This window comes from Pagrus major, chromosome 21 (genome assembly GCF_040436345.1).
Source record: "Pagrus major chromosome 21, Pma_NU_1.0".
Taxonomy (NCBI): Eukaryota; Metazoa; Chordata; class Actinopteri; order Spariformes; family Sparidae; genus Pagrus; species Pagrus major.
Genome location: NC_133235.1, coordinates 31,367,223 through 31,388,021, shown reverse-complemented (window position 1 = coordinate 31,388,021; position 20,799 = coordinate 31,367,223). Strand labels below are relative to the sequence as shown.

General features: G+C 42.7%; 1 protein-coding gene across 3 annotated transcripts in view; it reads right to left on the bottom strand.

Moving 5' to 3' along the window:
• Window positions 1-20,799, bottom strand: part of rasal2 (RAS protein activator like 2) — a 74,829-nt gene that overhangs the window by 41,911 nt on the left and 12,119 nt on the right. For 2 of the 3 annotated variants that reach the window (XM_073490696.1, XM_073490697.1), the window contains exon 1: window positions 18,592-19,260. The exons of the other annotated variant lie outside the window; for it this stretch is intronic. In XM_073490696.1, coding sequence (XP_073346797.1) covers window positions 18,592-19,117 — 526 coding nt within the window. In that variant the 5' untranslated portion in view covers window positions 19,118-19,260. Of the gene's footprint in view, window positions 1-18,591; window positions 19,261-20,799 lie in introns of those variants that run through there. 3 annotated transcript variants of the gene reach the window in all.

Here is a 20,799-nt window from a genome sequence, read left to right as displayed (position 1 = left end):
CACACATAAACACACAGTTTCAGTGAGGCTGGCACACAAACCAACTGGTCTAACTGGCTGTCGATCAACATATAGTAAGACCTGCTTCTTATGAACACAATGAGGTAACACGTTGTAATAAAGGAAAAATTGAGCGTCACTTTTGGTCGAGTCTCATTCCTCCTTATGGAAATGAGGCTGAACAGAGTTAGTTTTCAGTCTATAGTAACTGACCTTTGACCCCAAGAAATCAATCAGTCAGTGACGTGTTTGAGTTGAGTCAAAGTCAGCGTTTTTATTTGAGTTATTTTTAACAAAAACGTTCATTTTAAACACTAGTATGTTGAGACAGAAACTGTATGTCTAACTAATCTAATATTTAGATTTGAATCTGATCAGACGTGTTTTGTGGGGAAAAAATATCTTATTTCAATGTTTAGTCTTTGATTCAAAACAGTGTGTGCCAGATGGTTTACAGCCCATTCATTATAAAACAAACTCTGCATCTGAAAATACGAAATATCTTCTCAAATCAAGCGTTCATGTCTCATTTATATCAGAGTCAGATTAAGATTCTGTTGGGACACAGAACAAGGTGACATCATCTAGTCTGCAACAAACTGGGTCACATTATGAGCTGTAACTTGAAAAATGTCCTGAGCTCAATGAAAAACAGGCTCAATAGGTATCACACAGATAGAAAACCTTGAAGTCAACACACAACAAATATCTGCATATGAAATAAAACCACTGGATGTGAAAATTAAACATGATGTATGTTATTAATCTGATGCCTGTAAATATTCACCTATTACAATGAACACATGTTGTAAATGATCCTGTAGGGTTTTATTAAGTTATTTCAGAAGTAGATATTTGTACTGTGTTGACTTCAAGGTTTTCTATCTGTGTGTAATACCTATTTAGCCTGTTTTTCATTGGGTTCTGGAAATTTACAAGTTACAGCTTGTAATTGTTTGATTATGATTTTTTTAAATTCATGTAAAAATAACATGAACTGTGTAAAAGCTCTGGGTTCAGGGTGAGTCGGCGTGAAATAACTGAGAATTAAACAAACCGGAGCACAAAAATAAATCCTGAGGAGACGAACCTGCAGAGGGCGCTGTGCCTCTAAACTTCCACCTGATCAGCCCTGTTTACCTGCTGCTCCTCAGGGAGGCAGACAGGAGGAGCAGGAGCAGGAGGAGGAGCAGGAGGAGGGGGAGGAGGAGTATTAAAAATGAAAGTGATGTCTGCAGGGATCAGCAGAGGCGTCTGATCTCAGCTGACACTCTGTCACACAGAGCACAGCAGACTCAGCAGAGGTCAGAGGTCGTGTCACTGTGTGTTAGACACACACACTGGAGCTGCTTCAGACTGAAACATGCAGCAGACTCTGTTTCATCAGTCTGGCTCTCAGTTTTACTGTCTGCTGATCAATCAATAATCTGTATCAGTCAAAGAGAAGACATCTGCTGCAGGAGCAGGAGGAGGAGTATCTGAAGTGACTTTCTGCAATCAAACTCATTAAAATAAAATAAAAAGAGGTTTTCCTGTAGAAGCTGTTGACTCGTGTCTATAATGAATGTATTTTTCAGGACAGCTGCAGAGCTTTGAGACAGATCACAACATTAGCTGTCAACTCGAAATTTTTTGCCAACTCTTTTGATAATCAGTTCATCTATTTAAATAAGATTTTCAGAAAAAAGTCAGAATTCTCTGATGTCAGTTTGATAAAAGTGAATATTTTCTGGTTGTTCCTCCTCTGTGACAGTAAACTGAATATCTTTGGGTTGTTGACAGAACAAGACACACATTTTTCATCATTTTATCTCATTTTATAGACTACTGACTTAATCTACAGTGAAATAATCATTAGTTGCAGCTTTTGAAAGTACCTGCGCTGCCGAGCTGGGAGATTTTTGTGGGAACTGCAGGTTTTTTCTTTGCTCATAAAGTAACCGTTGTTTAACTTCTTGGTTTCTATCATTCAGCGCTGCAGTGGAGCCGATTTGTCTCAGAATACAGAAAGTAAACTCCAGGAACACGTCATGTTTTCAGGAAGACTAATGACAGAAACGCTGATTGTATGAGTCACAGGAAGTTGTGGGAATATAAAATATCCAGAGTAAATGTTATGATAATCCAGCCAGTGTCTGGTGACACGTCAGTGACGAGCAAACCACAGGAACCAGCCTGACATGTGAAAAACAGCCTCAAGTTTCCTTTAGAGGTGATTAACTTTGATGATTTAGACTGTGACAAGCTCAGTGTGTGTGTGTGTGTGTGTGTGTGTGTGTGAGAGTGTGTGTTTGTTTGTGTGTGTGTGTGACACAGTAAATCAGTGTTAAGTGTTAAACAAAAGCTCTGTGTGTTTGTGAGCGGCGTCTCGTCGGCTGGGACGAATAAACAGATGGTGCTTTCACTCTGCCGGACTGTGCTGGGATCATTCAGCACACACGCATGCACGCACGCACACACACACACACACACACACACACACACACAGACACACACACACACACACACACACACACACACACACACACAGTGATTTTAATTGATTATGATGGACACTTGATTGCAAAGTAAACAGTAGCGTTTGCTGCAATCTGATGTCGTCACAGGAAGCAGTGACTCAGGACCTGATCATGTTCATGTAATTTTCAAACACGCGTCTTCTCATATTATCTACAACATCAGAGGATTTTCTTCTCACTAAGTGATGTGAATCGATACAGGACGAGTCCAGAGGCTCCACGTTTATTGATGTAATGCTCTGCAGACACAGTAACGGTCAGATCTTACTGCCTCTACTCTGGTGGAAACGGTTACAGTTTGTCTTTTTGTGTTTTCAGTCACCGGATTTGAAAAACTTTCTTCTGGACAGGTTGTAAATTCTCATGAACCAACATCTTGTTGTACATGAATCTCGTCTCTACTTCTGTCTTGTTACAGAACCTCCATTTGAAATCTGCCATTTTGGCCGAGAGTAAATCTGTTATCATCTTGTTTCGACACAGTTTTGTGTCTCTCATTACAGACATACGCCCCCTAATGGTCACCGCAAGGAAATGCATTTCATTATGTTCTCATTTTCTCTGTTTTTATATGCACTATAAGCATCATCGAGACAGAGACAGGACCAAGTGAGGAGGTTAACAATGTCAGCTAAATACATTTTAAAACTTTCAGATGTAAAAAAGGTATAAATGGAGCTGTATTACATTCATCATCTGTTAGCTAACTCGCTCTGATGCTAACTTAAACATTAACATTATTCAACGTACTCGACATGTAACAGACATCACCACCGTTCTGTCATCTAAAGTCATCAATAAATTCATGATCTTTTGTCTTGTTTTAAGACTGTGCCTCCCCTCACAGCTTATTTTTATATTTATTAATAAACCCCATGCAGAACTCCCTTTGGAAATCTGCCGTTTAAACGATGAGTGGCTACAGTAACTTTCAGGCCTCCAGTTTTACAAGTTTATGAAAGTCAAACCATAAAAAGTCGTTAATTATCTCAGTGAGTTCAGAGTTAACCTCCATGGTTAACAGATCTTTAACCCTTTAACAGCCACCAGGCTTCTCTTTCCATTGAGATCCATCGTACCTGAGTTCTGTTTGAAACTAACCACAGTGACAGAGCAGACGAGTCGCACCTATAAATACACAGTAAATATGACTTCATATTAATGCAGCTCTTCATCACTAACCGGCTGTGGTTGTTCTACATATTGGCCTCATTGTGGTTCGTCCCATTTGAGCTTCAGGTCAAAGTTACAGAGAACAGGGAAGCTGTCCAACAGCTGAAATCACTTCCACATTTCAAACTGTTGTTCCTGAAACTAAATCACATCACAGTGGAAACAAAACACAGAGATGTGGTCTGATGAGGCTGAAGCGTGTCAGCTGAGACCCGACTGTCCTGACTTTCTGTGTTGAAGCTCAAGTTAACAGGCTTTAAGATGATTAAAATCATCTTTATTTCTGTTAAACACAATCATGTTTTTACTTTAAAAAATCTCACCACAACAAAATCTGAGGTCAACAAGGTCAACGATGAACTTTCAATCTTAAAATCAGCTTCCTCTTTTTACAGTTTCTCTACTTTTAGTCTTTTTTCCAGTGAAATGCTGAATGTTTCCACCTCATCACGTCTCAACATCACAGACATTAAAGGCCAGAAGCCCAGAGATCATAAACTGATTTACCATTTTCGAAACCTGAAATCCGAAAACCTGAACATCTTTTCAAATCAGTCAAATCATCTTGAGACCTCGAGGTTGCTGCTTCCTCCAGCTGCTTCAGGTGTTCAGCCGAATGCTGCAACTCTGTTTTACTGTGAAGCTCCAGAAATATTGTGTGGACTACGACACTTCACTGGACTTTATATCATCAGGAGGAGATGGTGACTGGGTTTTACTTTTTGGGTGAACTGCTCCTTTAAGGCTGACTCTCCCATCTCAAAATCAGGTTTATTTTTTACAACTTCTTTATTTTCTGCTGTTGTTCTTGTGAGATCATCAGGTCTAAACAACACATACAAACAACCTGAAGTGCTGAAAACTCTCCTCTGAAAGAGATGATATGAAGTCACACGTGCACAGTGCTGAAGCTAAAATGATCAGAAACAACAAGAAGGGGTTACAAGAAGCCTTGTGTGTACACGGAGTCTGGTTTATCTACAGCAGCCTCATTCAGCCAGAAGACGCTGGAGAATAATGTGCAGGTCTGCTGATGAATTACAGCCTCGTGAATCGAGTGCAGCGGAGCTGAAGGAGGACGAGTGTTTGTGCAGAAAGCAGCTGAGGAGCCGAGGAGCTACACTTTCAGCAGCCTATTTCTGGCTGCATACTAAATCATCCACGTCAGAGCTCGGGCCCAGAGACCCCCGAGAGATCTGAGGGAGTCGCACCTGCTCCTGTTCAGAGCTGCTGAGTGAAGGAGCATCGACCAAAGAGCAGGAGAGGAAGACTAATTGGCCAGTTTGTGTGTTCTGTCTCCGAGCGCTGTGGAGGGACTCGAGCTCGGCTAATTAGCAGAGCCGAGGTCGGCTGCCGCTGACGAGACATGTGGACGCCTCCGAGCCGACAGATGAGCAGAGCCGAACAAAGACAGGAAGGAGAGGCAGGCCGCCGGCTGCTAGCCTTACATAACACCTCGTACCTCCCTGAACCGACGTCCTGCTTCAGCCCAACGTCACGCAATCCAAACAGAACTCAGCACGAAGAGAAGGACTGTAGGAGGTCTGCAGGCTGAGAGGATGTGACAAACATCAATGTAAAGAGCCAACATCCACCAGATACTCTTCTGCTAAAAGACAAACACACCAAGCTGCAATTCAATGCAGAACTTCCTTTAGAAACCAGCCATTTAAACAGACATTTAACTTTTGCTTTGCTTGGATTTGGTTTACTTTTACTGGAGCATCACTGAGCTCCACGTGTGGCTGTAGACTCAGACAGGCCAATAAACTGCTGTGTCTCCTTTTTAAAACTGAGCTGCAGTTTTATTGTGTGAGATGAATCAAAGGGAGTTGCGGTCCACAGGAAGTCCTCCCCGCTGCCTCCCTGCCTGCACAGGCGGATGGATTAAGCTTCTATATTTGTCCGGGCGGCTGGTGAAAGGTCAGAGCAGCACGTCAAAGCGCCAAAACACAACCAGACCGGACCACAACACAGCCGGGGAGGGAAAAGGATTCGGACACGCAGCCGGAAGCTTTAACTGCTTTCTACTGCTTCATAGTGTTTACTGCTGCTGTGTGTTTCTGTCTGACTGAGACAGACGTACTGTCCCTTTAATATCAGCCACAGAAATACAGAAATATAATGCACTCACTTAAACACACAACATGTAACTAGGGGTCCCTCACACAAACAGCAAGGACGTGTGAAGCGTGGGATCATGGGAGTTTTGTCTGTGACTCACAGTCGTCACAGACGAGGTCATGTTTAAGGTTTCGTTCACTCCAGACTTACTGATGCTTTCACTTCATGGTTCCTGATAGAGCCCATTTTAGCTGCAGTCAGTACTTTTACTTTGACACAAACTGGACCACAGGAGGAAACACAAGTCTCCAGTTGAGGTTCGATGTGTAACAAGTATTTGTCTCAAACTGTTCAGCATGTGAAGCTCAAGCTGTCCACCAGCTCAGAGTCTTACAGTGGAGCACTACTCACATTTTATTTTTGACACTGCGACAGTATTCGAGTGACTGAACTGTTTCAGTGAGAACGATGGACAGTGAGACCCGTTCAGTTTCTACTCCTTCAAAATAAAAAGCAAACACTTTATCTTCTAAACTTGTTTTATCCATTACTACTGTCCTCACATCATGTGACATCATCATGTGCAGAGGGTTCATGCTGATGTCACAGTTTTGTAAATGTTCCCTGCATAAACACTGAAACACAGAACTGATGTCTTTTACTGTACAAACTCCAGAGATTGATTTAGAAACACTCGTCATCATCACCACCATCATCATCATCACCACCACCATCATCATCACCATCATCAGTCTGACTGTTTCTTGAAGGACGGAGAACCCTGACAGTCAACATACAACATGAACAAGAGGCAAGAGTGTGTGGAGCTTCAGAAGCATGAGAAGCATTCAGTGTGTGTGTGTGTGTGTGTGTGTGTGTGTGTTTGTGTGTGTGTGTGTGTGTGTGTGTGTGGACAGGTGGTGGACTCTCCCCAGCTATCAGACATTCCCACTGGAGGTTTGGCCGGAGTCGAGTTTCTCTTCACACCCACACCCACACCCACACACACCCAAACACCCACACCCACACACACCCACACACACCCACACCCACACCCACACCCACACACCCCCCCCCCCCCCACACACACACACACACACACACACACACACACACACACACACACAGAAATAACCTTTATTCAGCAGTTATAACATCTTGTCTTTGCAGGTGCGGTGCCTTGCTCACAGGCACCTCAACGTCACCACCACTGTTGGCTGTTCAGACCTGTTCACCTGTCCTGAGTGATCTGATCACAGGTGTGAATGAGACCTCGTGTGACTTCAGTCCTTTTAATGACATGTTGGGTCTGTTGGCCTGTCAGTGTCAGCAGCAGATGTTTGTGAACACACCGTCTGTTTCAACTGAGCCAACCATTGAACCAGTAACACAACATCACCAGACTCCCTTAACAAATGCAGTGATTTTAAGAGTTGTTGAGTTGGAGACACTTTATAAACTGTGTGAAACTCTGTCTCTGACTGATTCTGACTTATTTGTTCCTTCTTGTAAATTCAGCAAATGTTCTACATGAACTTCTTTCTGTCTTTGAGTAGAAACATGGCGTCTGTCTCAGTGATGGACGGGCTTGAGAGAGGGGAAGTGAGATCTGATCACAGGCGGTCAGTCAGGACAGATGCTGCTGTCAGGGTGCGAGCAGCCTCATGGATTCACAGACGTGTCTCTGAAATAGAAACCTGGAGAAAACACAGAAGACTGAAAACTTTTCTGAGGACAGTTAAAAACTGACGAGGACAGTTACAGCTGAGGTCAAAGGTCAGCAGGACTCATCGTCACATCAGCAGCACTTACAAAACTTCTCAGTAAACCAACAGCCATGATGATGATGATGATGATGACGACACATGACATAGTTACATATTTAAATTCAGATTAAATCACTTTGGTCCTTCTGTCAAATGTAGTTTTTCTCTTGGATTAATTCTAAAAAATAACTTAAGAACTAATCAGACTGAAGGATTATTATTTTCCAGGACAATTTCAAGGCTTTCCAGGACTGAGCTACAGTATCACACGACTTCTATTTTCCAGGTTTTCTGGGTCAACCTGAGAAAAAACATCTTCAGTCCCACAGCGTTAACAGTCTGACAGGTTCTCACAAGGGTAAAGTACACACACAACCACACACAACCACACACACACACACAACCACACACAACCACACAACCACACACACACACACACACACACACACACACACACACACAGGCCAACAGAGGCTGCTTTGTCTGTCGACCTGTATACTCCCTGCTGGCAGGTCGGGTCTCCATAGCAACCTGTAAATACAGCAGGTTTCCTCCAATCACAGCGAGGTGACATCACATCATGGCTTTATCAAGATGGGACCGTTCAACAGGAAGGGGGGGGGTTAAACCACAGTGAGAACAGAGAGGGGTGTGTCGCTGAGGCTGACCCAGACTGCAGATAGCACACACACACACACACACACACACACACACACACACACACACATTAACATGAGAACACTTCTTTGTTTCATCAGTAAAGTACCTGGACTCTCTCAGAAAGCAGCAGATGGTTCAAACTGACAGGAAGTGAAGAGAAAGCTGCAGATCAGTCTCTGAAACCCAACAACAAATACTCAGACTACGTCTCCTGACACTTGTCTGTCCATTAAAAAGGCTTTTAGGAGAGTTTTTCCTTCTTTGAGTCGAGGCTCTAACGGCCCAGATACACCAAACTGACACAAAGAACTAGCAGCGATGGAGGCCGACTGTCACATCGCCTCACGTCTCCTGTGTCTCGGCCAAAAAGCTGCACTTGAACACACCACAAAGGTAACAGCCGACGTCCAGCTAGCTCATACGTTCCGCGTAAGAGGAAGTACCTCTCCAAACCAGCAGGTGGCGGTGGTCTGTACTCACCATCCACAGCAGCGTTTTGTTTTTTTACACCTCTCTCACTAATAAAGTCACTTCTGATGGAACATGTTCGATTAAAGAGGAGAAAAATGAGGAGAAACTGAACTAAACGAGTGAAATCATGGATAATACAGCGACAGCCTCCCTTTCTTTTTCTGTTTTCTCGTCTCGTGCACTGATTCGCTGAGCTGAACAGCCAATCAGAGTGATTTCTATCACTGCCGCCAACAAGTGCCAACAACTAGAGCAACAGACACTCACCAACGGCCCGACACTGACTGACCATCGGCCTGGTGTGTATAGACAAATCTGGGTTATTTGAATAAAAGTCACTTGACTGCATCTCTGATCTACTGATGGTGTGGTCGTAAAGTTTGTGTCTTCTCTGAGGACATCCTGCCACAAAACCTCAAAGAAATTACAACAGAAAATCAAATCAACACGTTCACTACAACATCTGAGAAGCTTTAATTTCCACAGACACAAAAAAATGTTTGTCAAGACATCTGACTGATTTAAATAATTCTGCCACAAAGTAAAAAACCCTTCAAACTGTGTCAGTGAGGAGGATTTAAACCCAGAGGAGCCTCCATCACCAGCTCTGACTGAGGTGTTAAACGAGGAGGAAATTACAGTAATTAACAGACTGTGGCTCAACAGAAAAACACTGTTTTTATCAAACCGCTCCATTCAAGCTGTGAAAAACAAAGAAGAGCTGTGAAAAGTGGAGCGTCTGTTCAGAGGATCTCTGCTGGGAAACAATCTGTCAACTGTTTATTATCAGAGCTCTGTTTCATGTGATAAACTCTTTAATATGTGTCAAAACTTTACTTCACACCTGACGAGTGGCAGCGATCTGTTACAAAGTGAGAAAACACCAAAACAAGACTCTTATCTTTTCTACAAAGATGCAAAAATAATCTGGATTTATTTGATAATCTCAGGATAGAGACAAACTCATTTTGTTTTATATAAAAACCTCCTTATAGTCAACATTCAATTATTTGTTCCATTATTGTATTTTTTCTCATTTTACTTATTATTCTGTCTTATATATTTACTGTGTAAACCTGCTTTCCTTCAATAATTTAACTGTATATCTTGTTGTAAAGCACTTTGTGACTGCGTTTTGAAACGTGTTATATAAATAAAGTTAGGACCTTTATTAATTATTATTAATAATTTAAGTCTTGTGTCAAACAGGTTTGTTGTTTCTCTGTTTAACATCACAATAAACTGATTCTGTAATCTTCCATCTTCTCTTGGTCGGACAAAACAAGACATTTAAAGACGGCACCGTGGAGAAATTGTGACTGGCTATTTATCAGTTTTATTAAAATCATATTCTCAATTATAATCTTGATTAATCTGTAATGACTGTCTAAAATTGTAAAAATTAGGATTTGACAGAAGCCATCTGATCACAGAAAGAGTTAAACTTTCTAAATTTCAGTCGTCGCTGCTAAAAACGTGTTCAATATCTGGAGCTCATCTCATCCAGCGTGTCAGGGTTGAACCCAGTAAAATGTCGGGTGGGGCAGCTAAATCTAGAAACTCACTTGCCTGATGGGGCAGGTGGTAAAAACTAAATTACACATTGTTTTTTTTTTTGCTGAGCTAATGATGGAAGTGAAACTTCTGGCTTCCTTCTCATCTCTGTTGAGAGCTGCACATGTTCAGTACCGATCGGACAGAAAAAGGCAGCAGTTCAGTCAGGTGGTCTCAAGTTTGATTTAACATGAATATTATCTTTAGTCTTTGTTGTTATTTCATAAATGCTGCTGCTGCTGCTGCTGCTGCTGCTGCTGCTGCTGCTGCTGATGATGATGATGATGATGATGATGATGATGATGATGATGATGATGATGATGATGATGATGATGATGATGATGATGATGATGTGATTTATAATATTGTTTTAAAAAGATTTTACTAAGTTGCAAGATCTCGACCGCACATCGAGGATGTAGATATCAGATCAGGTTGATCTCTGTGATCACAGCAGACGAGCTGCATGGAGACATCTGATGTTCAAATCATCTCCAGCTGCTTCAGCTGTTCAGCAGAACGCTGCAACTCTGTTTTACTGTGAAGCTCCAGAAATGTTCTGTGGACTACGAGACTTCACCTGACTTTATATCATCAGGAGGAGATGATGGCTGAGCCTGACTTTATATCATCAGGAGGAGACGATGACTGAGCCTGACTTTATATCATCAGGAGGAGATGATGACTGAGCCTGACTTTATATCATCAGGAGGAGATGATGGCTGAGCCTGACTTTATATCATCAGGAGGAGATGATGGCTGAGCCTGACTTTATATCATCAGGAGGAGATGATGGCTGAGCCTGACTTTATATCATCAGGAGGAGATGATGGCTGAGCCTGACTTTATATCATCAGGAGATGATGACTGAGCCTGACTTTATATCATCAGCAGGAGATGATGGCTGAGCCTGACTTTATATCATCAGGAGGAGATGATGACTGAGCCTGACTTTATATCATCAGGAGGAGATGATGGCTGAGCCTGACTTTATATCATCAGGAGGAGACGATGGCTGAGCCTGACTTTATATCATCAGGAGGAGATGATGGCTGAGCCTGACTTTATATCATCAGGAGGAGATGATGGCTGAGCCTGACTTTATATCATCAGGAGGAGATGATGGCTGAGCCTGACTTTATATCATCAGGAGATGATGACTGAGCCTGACTTTATATCATCAGGAGGAGATGATGGCTGAGCCTGACTTTATATCATCAGGAGGAGATGATGGCTGAGCCTGACTTTATATCATCAGGAGGAGATGATGGCTGAGCCCGACTTTATATCATCAGGAGGAGACGATGGCTGAGCCTGACTTTATATCATCAGGAGGAGACGATGGCTGAGCCTGACTTTATATCATCAGGAGGAGACGATGACTGAGCCTGACTTTATATCATCAGGAGGAGATGATGACTGAGCCTGACTTTATATCATCAGGAGGAGATGATGACTGAGCCTGACTTTATATCATCAGGAGGAGATGATGGCTGAGCCTGACTTTATATCATCAGGAGGAGATGATGAGTGAATATACATTTTTGGGTGAACTGCTCCTTTAAGTGTCATCAGAAACAGATCACATTTAAAAGCTCTAAATGAAAATCTGAGCCGCTCTGTAGAGGTTTCATCTCTTGTTTCTGTGGAAAAGTGTCTTTGTTAGTGTCTGCTGGTTTCTGAGAAATGTGACCAGATAAGAATATAAAGTGAGAGCTGGAGCTGCTGGCTGCACAGAATAAACCAGAGTGGTTTCCTGCAGCAGCTGATAGTGAGTGACGGCTGCCGCTCGGCCCTCTGCACAGGACAGATACACTCAGCTCCGTCACACAAACATCAACACTCCTGCAAACACACACACGCCACTTAAAGGGACACTTTGGGACTTCAGCTCTGATCTGCTGCCGACGTCATGTGTTTATTATCTAAACTAAAGTCAGCTGGAGATCCTCACCGACACTCACTCACTCACTCACTCACTCACTCACTCACTCACTCACTCACTCACTCACTCACTCACTCACTCACTCACACTCACACACACACACACACACACACACACACACACACACACACACACACACACACACACACACTCCTGAATGTAGAGTTCAGGAGACATTTGCTTCGAGGCCTGAGTGACTTCTGGACTGCGAAATGAAACATTAAATTATCCTCTGAAATCTACTCTGGTATTTTTGAAGCTTTTAACTTTTACTCCTTCAGACTGTTGACACCCATTGTTGATTATTTTCTCCATCGATCGATCAGTTGTTTGGCCTATAAAATGTAAGAAAATGAAAAATGCAGATCAATGTTTCGACCTCAAATGTCTCGTTCTGTCCAAGACATTCAGTTTATGTCACAGAGAAGGAAAGAAACCAGAAAATATTCACATTTAACCAGCTGACAGCAGAGAATGAACTCTTTCTTTCTTAGAAAATAACACAAACACATTAATAGATTATTAAAATATTTGGCAATTAATTTAATAGTTGACAACAACTCGATTAATTGTTGCAGCTCTGATATTGAGCCGGTTTTCTGAGGGCTGCAACTAAACCATTACTTTTAATATCGATGAATCTGTTGATTGTTTAAGATGAATTCATTCATCAGTTAATCTGTAAAATGTAAACAGAACTTAAATTGCTTCTTTGTTCAGCCAACATCCAAAAACATTCATTTACTGTCACAAATAAAGCAGCAAATGTTTGACTTTCCTGCTTGAAAAATGACTCAAAAATGTCACTGATTATCAAAATATTTGGCAACTGATTTTCTATTTCAGTGGATTGTATTTATTGTTTTCTTTTATGACCCAAAGTACAAAAGAAAGTGGTGGCAGCTTCTTCAGTGGCTGATTGTGTTGAATAGACAGATGATATGTCCTCATATCGATCACAGAGCTCTGAGTTGACTTATAATTTAAATCGTATCCTGGCAGAATCTGTGATCGTGGTGAATATCAGTTGTGATTTACGTTCCTTGTATTTTCAGTGTCTTCCATCATGGCGGCTTTCTGTTGTTCAGCCTGAAGCAGCGGCAGTGACACGATTAATATTTAAACGCGCTGACTTCAGCAGGAGTGTCTCGATTTGCATCTACAAAGCACATTCTCTCTCTCAAGTGTCAATCATGGCAGCAGCCTGCATGCAGGGGGCGAGGGGGGGCGGTCCTCAGGGGTCAAAGGTGAACATCGGTGTCACCTCCTATCAGACTGACGAGAGCAGCGGAGGACAGACGACACGCTGAAGGACTGACGGAGGTTTGTCTTCACCGACAGAGCAACAGGAAAAACTTGTTACTCAACAGAAACGCTTCAGATGTGAAAGAAGGAAAACACAGCTGATAATATTACTGTTGCTCCACTGAGGTCACAGTCAGATCAAGTCTGTGACTGTTCATATCAGTTTAATGCTCTATTCACTCACGACTGTCCTGTTGAGACACAACAAAACCAAATGAAATGAAAAACGTGTCGAGCAGGATAACTGTAGCGACACTATGACACATATTTTACTGGTTTCATCAAACAACAGAACACATATTAATCTATAAAACTGATCACATGAACCTTGAGCCTGAGTCCATGTCTCTGATCTCCACCGAGGATAACGCTCCATAAACCTGCTGAATCATCAACTTCACATCTTTACGTTTACACTTTCCTCGATATCAGAGGACGCAGGTGAATCCAACAAGCTGCTGACAGCTAACGCAGTTTAAAGAATATATGCATGAAGAAATCCCACTGAGTACTATCAATATGACCAAAAGCACAACAGCAAAACTATAATCATAGCTCATAACTTAAATCATTTCAAATCATTTTCCCTAAAAGTCTTCCCACATCACATCAGCCGATATATCCTGTATGAGCCATGTGTTATTCTGCCAAAAGCCTTTAAACATGGACATCAAAACAGAGGACTGACATTCAAAAGAGTCCACTCTTTGTGTCGACGCCAAAACTGAAACAGAACGACATGTTTTCAGATTTATCTGCATTCATGTGGCCAACATGGCCGACGGGGGGGAAGCCTCCACTTTCCCACCGCCGCCGCCAGAGCTCTGAAAGGTTAATGAGCTCAGAGGAGCTGCTTTGTTACTGTGTGAGCTTTTATTATGAAAGGGACAATTTACATACAAAAGGAACACACACACACACACACACACACACACACACACACACACACACACACACACACACACACACACACACACCTCCTTCAGTATGCAGGAGCTGCCAAGGCCTCTGGGTCAGTCGCAAACACACAAACACACACCTCTGATGAACAGAGTTTCTGTCAGGACACCCAGAGCCACACATGTCCTGCCAACACACACACACACACACACACACACACACACACACACACACACACACACACACACACACACACACAGGGTTAATTAGCCTCCAATTAGCAGGAGCTGTTCTTTTTCTCATGGAAACTCAGAGTGTGAGAGCAGGAGGGTGAATGAGTCCTGTGTGTGTGTGTGTGTGTGTGTGTGTGTGTGTGTGTGTGTGTGTGTGTGTGTGTGTGTGTGTGTGTGTGTGTAGAGAAGTGAGAGCTCTGTGGTTTTTACTACCCAGCATGCTTTGGGGCTGGGCTCTATGTTTACTTCAGTTTCTGCTCAAACTGGTGACAGCTTCTAAAAACCAGCTGCAGAGACGAGAAACTGTTGGTGAAACGTGACATGTTTTTATAGTTCAAGGACACAAAGGAGAGATTCTGAAAGATTAATATTAAGATTCATACAGATATTTTAATCAGTGTTCACGTCAGAGTTGAGTGTCTCTGAGACTTTCCCTCTCTACATCTGAACACAAACATCTGAACTTTCTCCTCCTCACAGCTTCAAACAGCCTCGTTACTTTAGTTTGATGCATTTGAGGTGAATTATGGATTATTGTTATTTGGCGTCACCGCACGCCGCCTTCCCAACATCACCAGACTGATGTCGACCTATCAGAGCACATCACGCACGGCAGACGCAGCGAGACGAGACAAAGACGTAAAAGACGTAAACAGACAGAGAGGGAGGCTGGAATGGGGAGAAAAGGCGTGTTAGTGTCTCGTATCTGCAGAGAGTTTCTTATTTCCTCACTTTGTTGCTGCTCGGGACGCTTTACCAACCCAAAACAGTCCTCAAACTTGTAGGATTCCCAGGGAACTCCCCAGTGGACGGTTCCTCTCAGGGAGTCCCCAGAGCTGTTTGGTGGGAAACACCTATTGTTTGAGGTTGTTGTTCACAAAGGAACCATAAATGAGCCTTTACAGAAGTGTTTCAGGTCCAAACTGTGCGACCGCCCTCCTGACCAACACATTACAGTGACATCAGATGAACATGAGCAGGACGACTTCTGTTTGATAACTCTGATGTCCCCGCTCAGATCCTCCCCCTCCTCCTCCTGTCACATTTCCAATAAACCACTGGCTCAGAGAGATTAAATTAAATCTTGTTCTACGTCCTCGGTTACACAAACGCTCCTCGTCACTGCTTTTAATTTGACAGTAGAGCTGAACGCTCCGGTGACGGCGACACGGCGAGGCTGCTGGGAGGTGACAGATAACACCTCATCATCATCTGTACTTCAGGATGATGGATGACCACAGATAAACTACAGGGAGGAAGACGCCTTCCTCATTCCATCATTTAACATGATGTTTATCTCATCTACATGAACTGATTCAATGGTTCATCACATTAACTAGAGGACAGAGGTCGATGAAAAACAAGGAACAAATATTTTAGCTTTTGTAAACTCTCGATTGTGTGTTTTTATTCTTTAATTAACTTGAAGGGAACATTTAATTCTCCAACAGAAAATAACTAGTTTCATTTCCAGAACTATGTTTTTGTTTTTTTTAGCAGAAACATTTAATTCTGGATGAATTGCACGACGAGAATGTTAATAATATAATAATATTTTGATTTATTTACGTCAAAATGAAAAATTAATTTGGTCTTCATTTTGATTTTTCCACTAAGTTAGGATTAAATTTGTGCTGCAACTAAAGATTATTTCCATAGTTAATTAATCCGTTGATTATTTTCTTGATTAATCGATTAGTTGTGTGGTTTGGAGAATGTGGATCAGTGTTTCATCCTCAAATGTCTCCTTTAGGTTGAAAATATCTGTGCTGTATTCTGGATCTGCTTTATATTGATCACGCAGGCTGACACAATAATAAATCCATTATGTGTAAAGAAGCTTCAGAATGAAGTAAAGAGTAAAAGTCCGAGGAGACGTTTGGATAACAGAGGCAGTGATTCTCGCAGGCATCGGCTGTCAGTTCTGCATGAAAACACACATTCATTATCGTCCGCCTCAAAATATTACGTCTGCACATCAGGCCATGTTCGAGTGGAAAATGCAATTAGCATAACTTAACCTTCGAACGGGCTGCTTGGCTGAGCGTTACACACTCTAAATGAATGTAAATGTTTTGTGGAGCAGCTGCAGGCAGATTGGGAGCTCTCAATCAGCACGAGGACTTCATCTCGTTTTAACAACCGCACAGACTCAAACGGAGGAAGGTTTTCCTCAGGAAACACTTTCTGTGAGCAGACTGAAGCTCCGCGGGGCCACGACACAGATAACAACACATCAGGATGTTCCTCACAAACCACAGACCAACACAGGAAAACACTCTCACATTCACTGGGATTAAACTTTGTCACGATATGTTCACGTCATGTGGGAATTTCCATCTTGTATAGAAGATTCATGTCAATTGGAGGTAAGGTCATCAAACACATTGGTACTCGGTTGCTTTTTGGATAAAGTGTTTAAAATGATAAGATATCTGCGTTCGATGGTATCGAAAGTGTAAAAGCTATAAAAACTAATTTACAATCAGATTCTCAACCCAAGACTGCACAGATATTATTGTTGCAGTGTAGGCCTGTCACGATAATCAATAAATCAATTAATCATACGATAAATTAAAATGAGCTCGATAATTTTGCCGGCCTCGATAATTTCCATTTGCATGCTTGTTTGTTTTCCTCGTGTCTCTCACTAGAACCCTCTTGTCAGTCACTAGCCCCATTCACGCAGCCGTTTGCATGCGGGGATACTGCGCCAATTCTCCGCATCCGCCTTTGTGTGAACGTTTCAGATGCGGTGAGGGGTGAAATTTCGCTGCGCCTCCGGAGGTAGCATCAGAGGCGAACCGAGCCGGCGGCGCGGAGCGAGGGCGTGTCGATCTGATGGTGTTGGTGTCTGATAACTCTACAGATCCTTCACTCAACAAAATAAAAATAAATGTCCCACAAAGCAACGTTACAGGACCAAACAACAGGAACGTAGTAACTGGTCGTGTCTTTGGCAACTTATGTGAGGAAAAAAATACCGCAGTTATTCGTGAAGAAGTGTCTGTCAGCCTGTCGGTCTGACCGACACTTCGTCACATTTCTGCCCGAAAAACAGCGTCTGTCCCCGGCAAAAAACTTTAACTCACCAAGTGTCTGTCGCGCAACGGTCAGTTACTGTTGTCATGGTGACGGTCAGTTACTGTTGTCATGGTGACGGTCAGCCCTCCCGACGAGACTCAGTGAACTTAGTGAACCCCGAGAGTGAAATAGTCAGACAGCGTCCAGTTTACTGATGGCGATTATGTAATTATGTAAATGATAGAAAAACGTAACTTTGTCACTTTCCAGGATGCTTGGTGTGTCAGGATCTCAATTACAACACATTATAACAGCATCCATATGATTATAAACAGACAGCTGGTACATGTTTAGATTAACAGGAGGACACCGGGGAAACACCTTGAAAAAAACACATACGTCATCATCATCACGTGTACCGTCACGCCTCCGCATCGCTACAGACAATGGTGCTAACATTGTTGCTGCAGTAAGGAACCGTGGCTGGCCATGGCTCAATTGCTTTGGCCACAGCCTCCATCTTTATTTATTTTGGATATTTAAAATGTCTTTTTCACATTGCAATGTTAAATATTCTTTAGAAATAAAGGTTTATTGATCTTTGAAAGGGTGTACTTGCATTATTATGCCATTATCATTATATTAGTTGAAAAATGGTCTCAAAGCGACAATATTATCGTTTATCGCAATAATTTCTAGGACAATTTATCGTCCAGCAAAATTTGTTATCGTGACAGGCCTATTGCAGTGTGTTGGTGTGTTCAGGGACTGTTTCTGTACCAGCACTGTGTTCAGCTGGTTAGTAAACAAAAACTGTTTTGTTGATGATCTGTTATCTGTTTTGTGTGCCTTGGATTTGTTTGTCTTTTTGCCGCCGTATCAAAAGAGGCATCGGTCATCGTTTTACTAAACTAGTATTGTATCACAGTTTCAGATTCTGGTCTCGTGACGACCTTGATGGAAGCTAAATGTCCTACCAGACTCTTGTCCTTCAGTTTGGGGTTCATCTCTGAGGACTCTGCTGATCCTCTGAGAGAACGAGCTGATGAAGCTGCTGATGGACGAAGCTTGTCGCGCTGCGTCTGATCCAACCTTCCTGACCGCCGTCCTCGCCGGGCCGCTGCCTGTCCCGGGCTCAGACATGGACCTGAGGTAGGGGAAAATCCTGCGCAGAGTGCCGGGCCTGGCCGGGCCTTCTTGACCTATGGAGGACTCATCTCCGCTCCGGTCATGGGGGATGGTGCTGAACCTCGGGAGGCTGAGCAGCCGCCGGTGAAGAGACTCTCTGTTCTGTCCATTGCCCTTAGGGGCGGCCATCTTGGCTGCCCTTGGTGCCAGGCAGGCAGATGTCCTCCACTTGTATTTGTCCAATGGCTGCTCAGGAGCGGGCCGGGGGTCGGATCTCTGCCAAGACTTCCTGTAATGGTGCCAGCGGTGCGAGGCCTGACCGGGACCCTGGACTGGACCCTCGCAGCCCTCGGGGGGAGCTCTACCTCCATTCATGGTCCGACACACACCGACTTCCTCCAGGCAGCAGCAGCGAGCAGACGGAGGCCTCCAAAATGGTCGAAACAGCTGGTTTGCCAACAGCTGTGCTCCAACGCGAACATACCACCTTAAGAAGACATTTCTGTTGAGAGCGCGAGCGCTGTGGAGTCGTCAGGTCGAGTTTGTCTTCATGTCGACGGCGAGTTAGAGCTTCTGTCTCGCTCTTTCTCAACAGGCTGGCGACTGTCTTCCTGGGAGGAAGTGAGGCATCAGATGAAGAAGAAGTTTCTTTAAGGCTCGGCCAATCAGAGTTCACCAAACACAGAAGCAGCAGACTGTGGTTTCCCCGCTGAAACTGAAACTGCACTCATTTCAGTGTCAGTCAGTTGTTTGTCCTTATTAGCTCACAGTCTGTGTTTCCTGGATCTGTCTGGATTCTTGATTGAGGAAAGCCCGACTGTCGGGTTTGTTTTTAAGTAAACGTTATTACTTTATATTCAAGCTTTAGTTTATAAGTATACAGACAGTAAATATAGAGATACTGCAGTCTTAGTTCAGTTTGCTGCTGAGCAAACACTCGGGGTGGATTCACAGTATCGTGATCCTCGTTTTTACTATTCCTGAATAGATTTTATTTAACGTATTATTCTGTTAGCTCGATGATAACAGCATCACCACTGCGACAACATGTGTGCTCATACTTTCAGGCCTTTATATTATCTATGCTGAGTGGAAACAAGCTAATAACACACTGTCAACCATCCAGGGTCAAAAGTTCTTGGAAATGTGACTCATGATAAAAAGTCTCTGGAGGTGCATGATTCAACTGGTCTAGTGTTAAAAAAGCCGATAAAAATCTAGAGTCGACAGATAAATCTATAGATAGACTGATTATCAGATTGTGGTTTGTGGCATCTGTGAGATGTTGCTGTCAGATTGCCGATTAAATAAACAAATTTGGTTCTGATGCAGCACGTCCCCACAACACAGGCATTTTTGGTAACACATCACAATCAGTAGCTTATAAATAATAAAATAATCTGAAGCTGTAAAGTAACTAAATTTATCAAATAAATGTAGTGGAGATGAAGTATAAAGCAGCAGAAAATACTCAAGTAAAGCACCAGTAAACTGTACTATTACTCATTTTTACTGCCGATGAATATCGATTCCAAATATCAGCTATCGATCTCTTTGATTTCTAATAATCAGAATCGGTATCAGCCCTGAAAAAGCCGCATCAGTCGACCCTGAGAAATATCGGTTGGTGGATATGAAAACTTTCTGTATTTAAAGAAAACGATGCTCAGGTGTTCAGGTGAAGTTTCCTGTTTCAGTGTATAAAGTATAATGTTAAACAGTGAAGTATTCTGCCTCTGTCACATACTTTGTCTTTAACCACATTTGAGGGATCATTGTAAAAAATGTGTATCTGGGTCGATATATCAGATAAATAACTTTTTACTTCATAATGTCGTCATCGGCCCCAAAACTGCATATCGATCGGGCTCTATTAAAAAAAAATATTGCAATATATTTATTGGATCGGGACCCAAGTATCATGACAGTATAAAATCAGGAGATAATCATATCGTCCCAGCTCTGAATGTTTTTTCATCTTGATCTAAAGAACCTGATGAAGACTGGGGGAGGTGGCAGAAAGCTACAGCTACGAACTTTAACTTCTTAAAATCCTC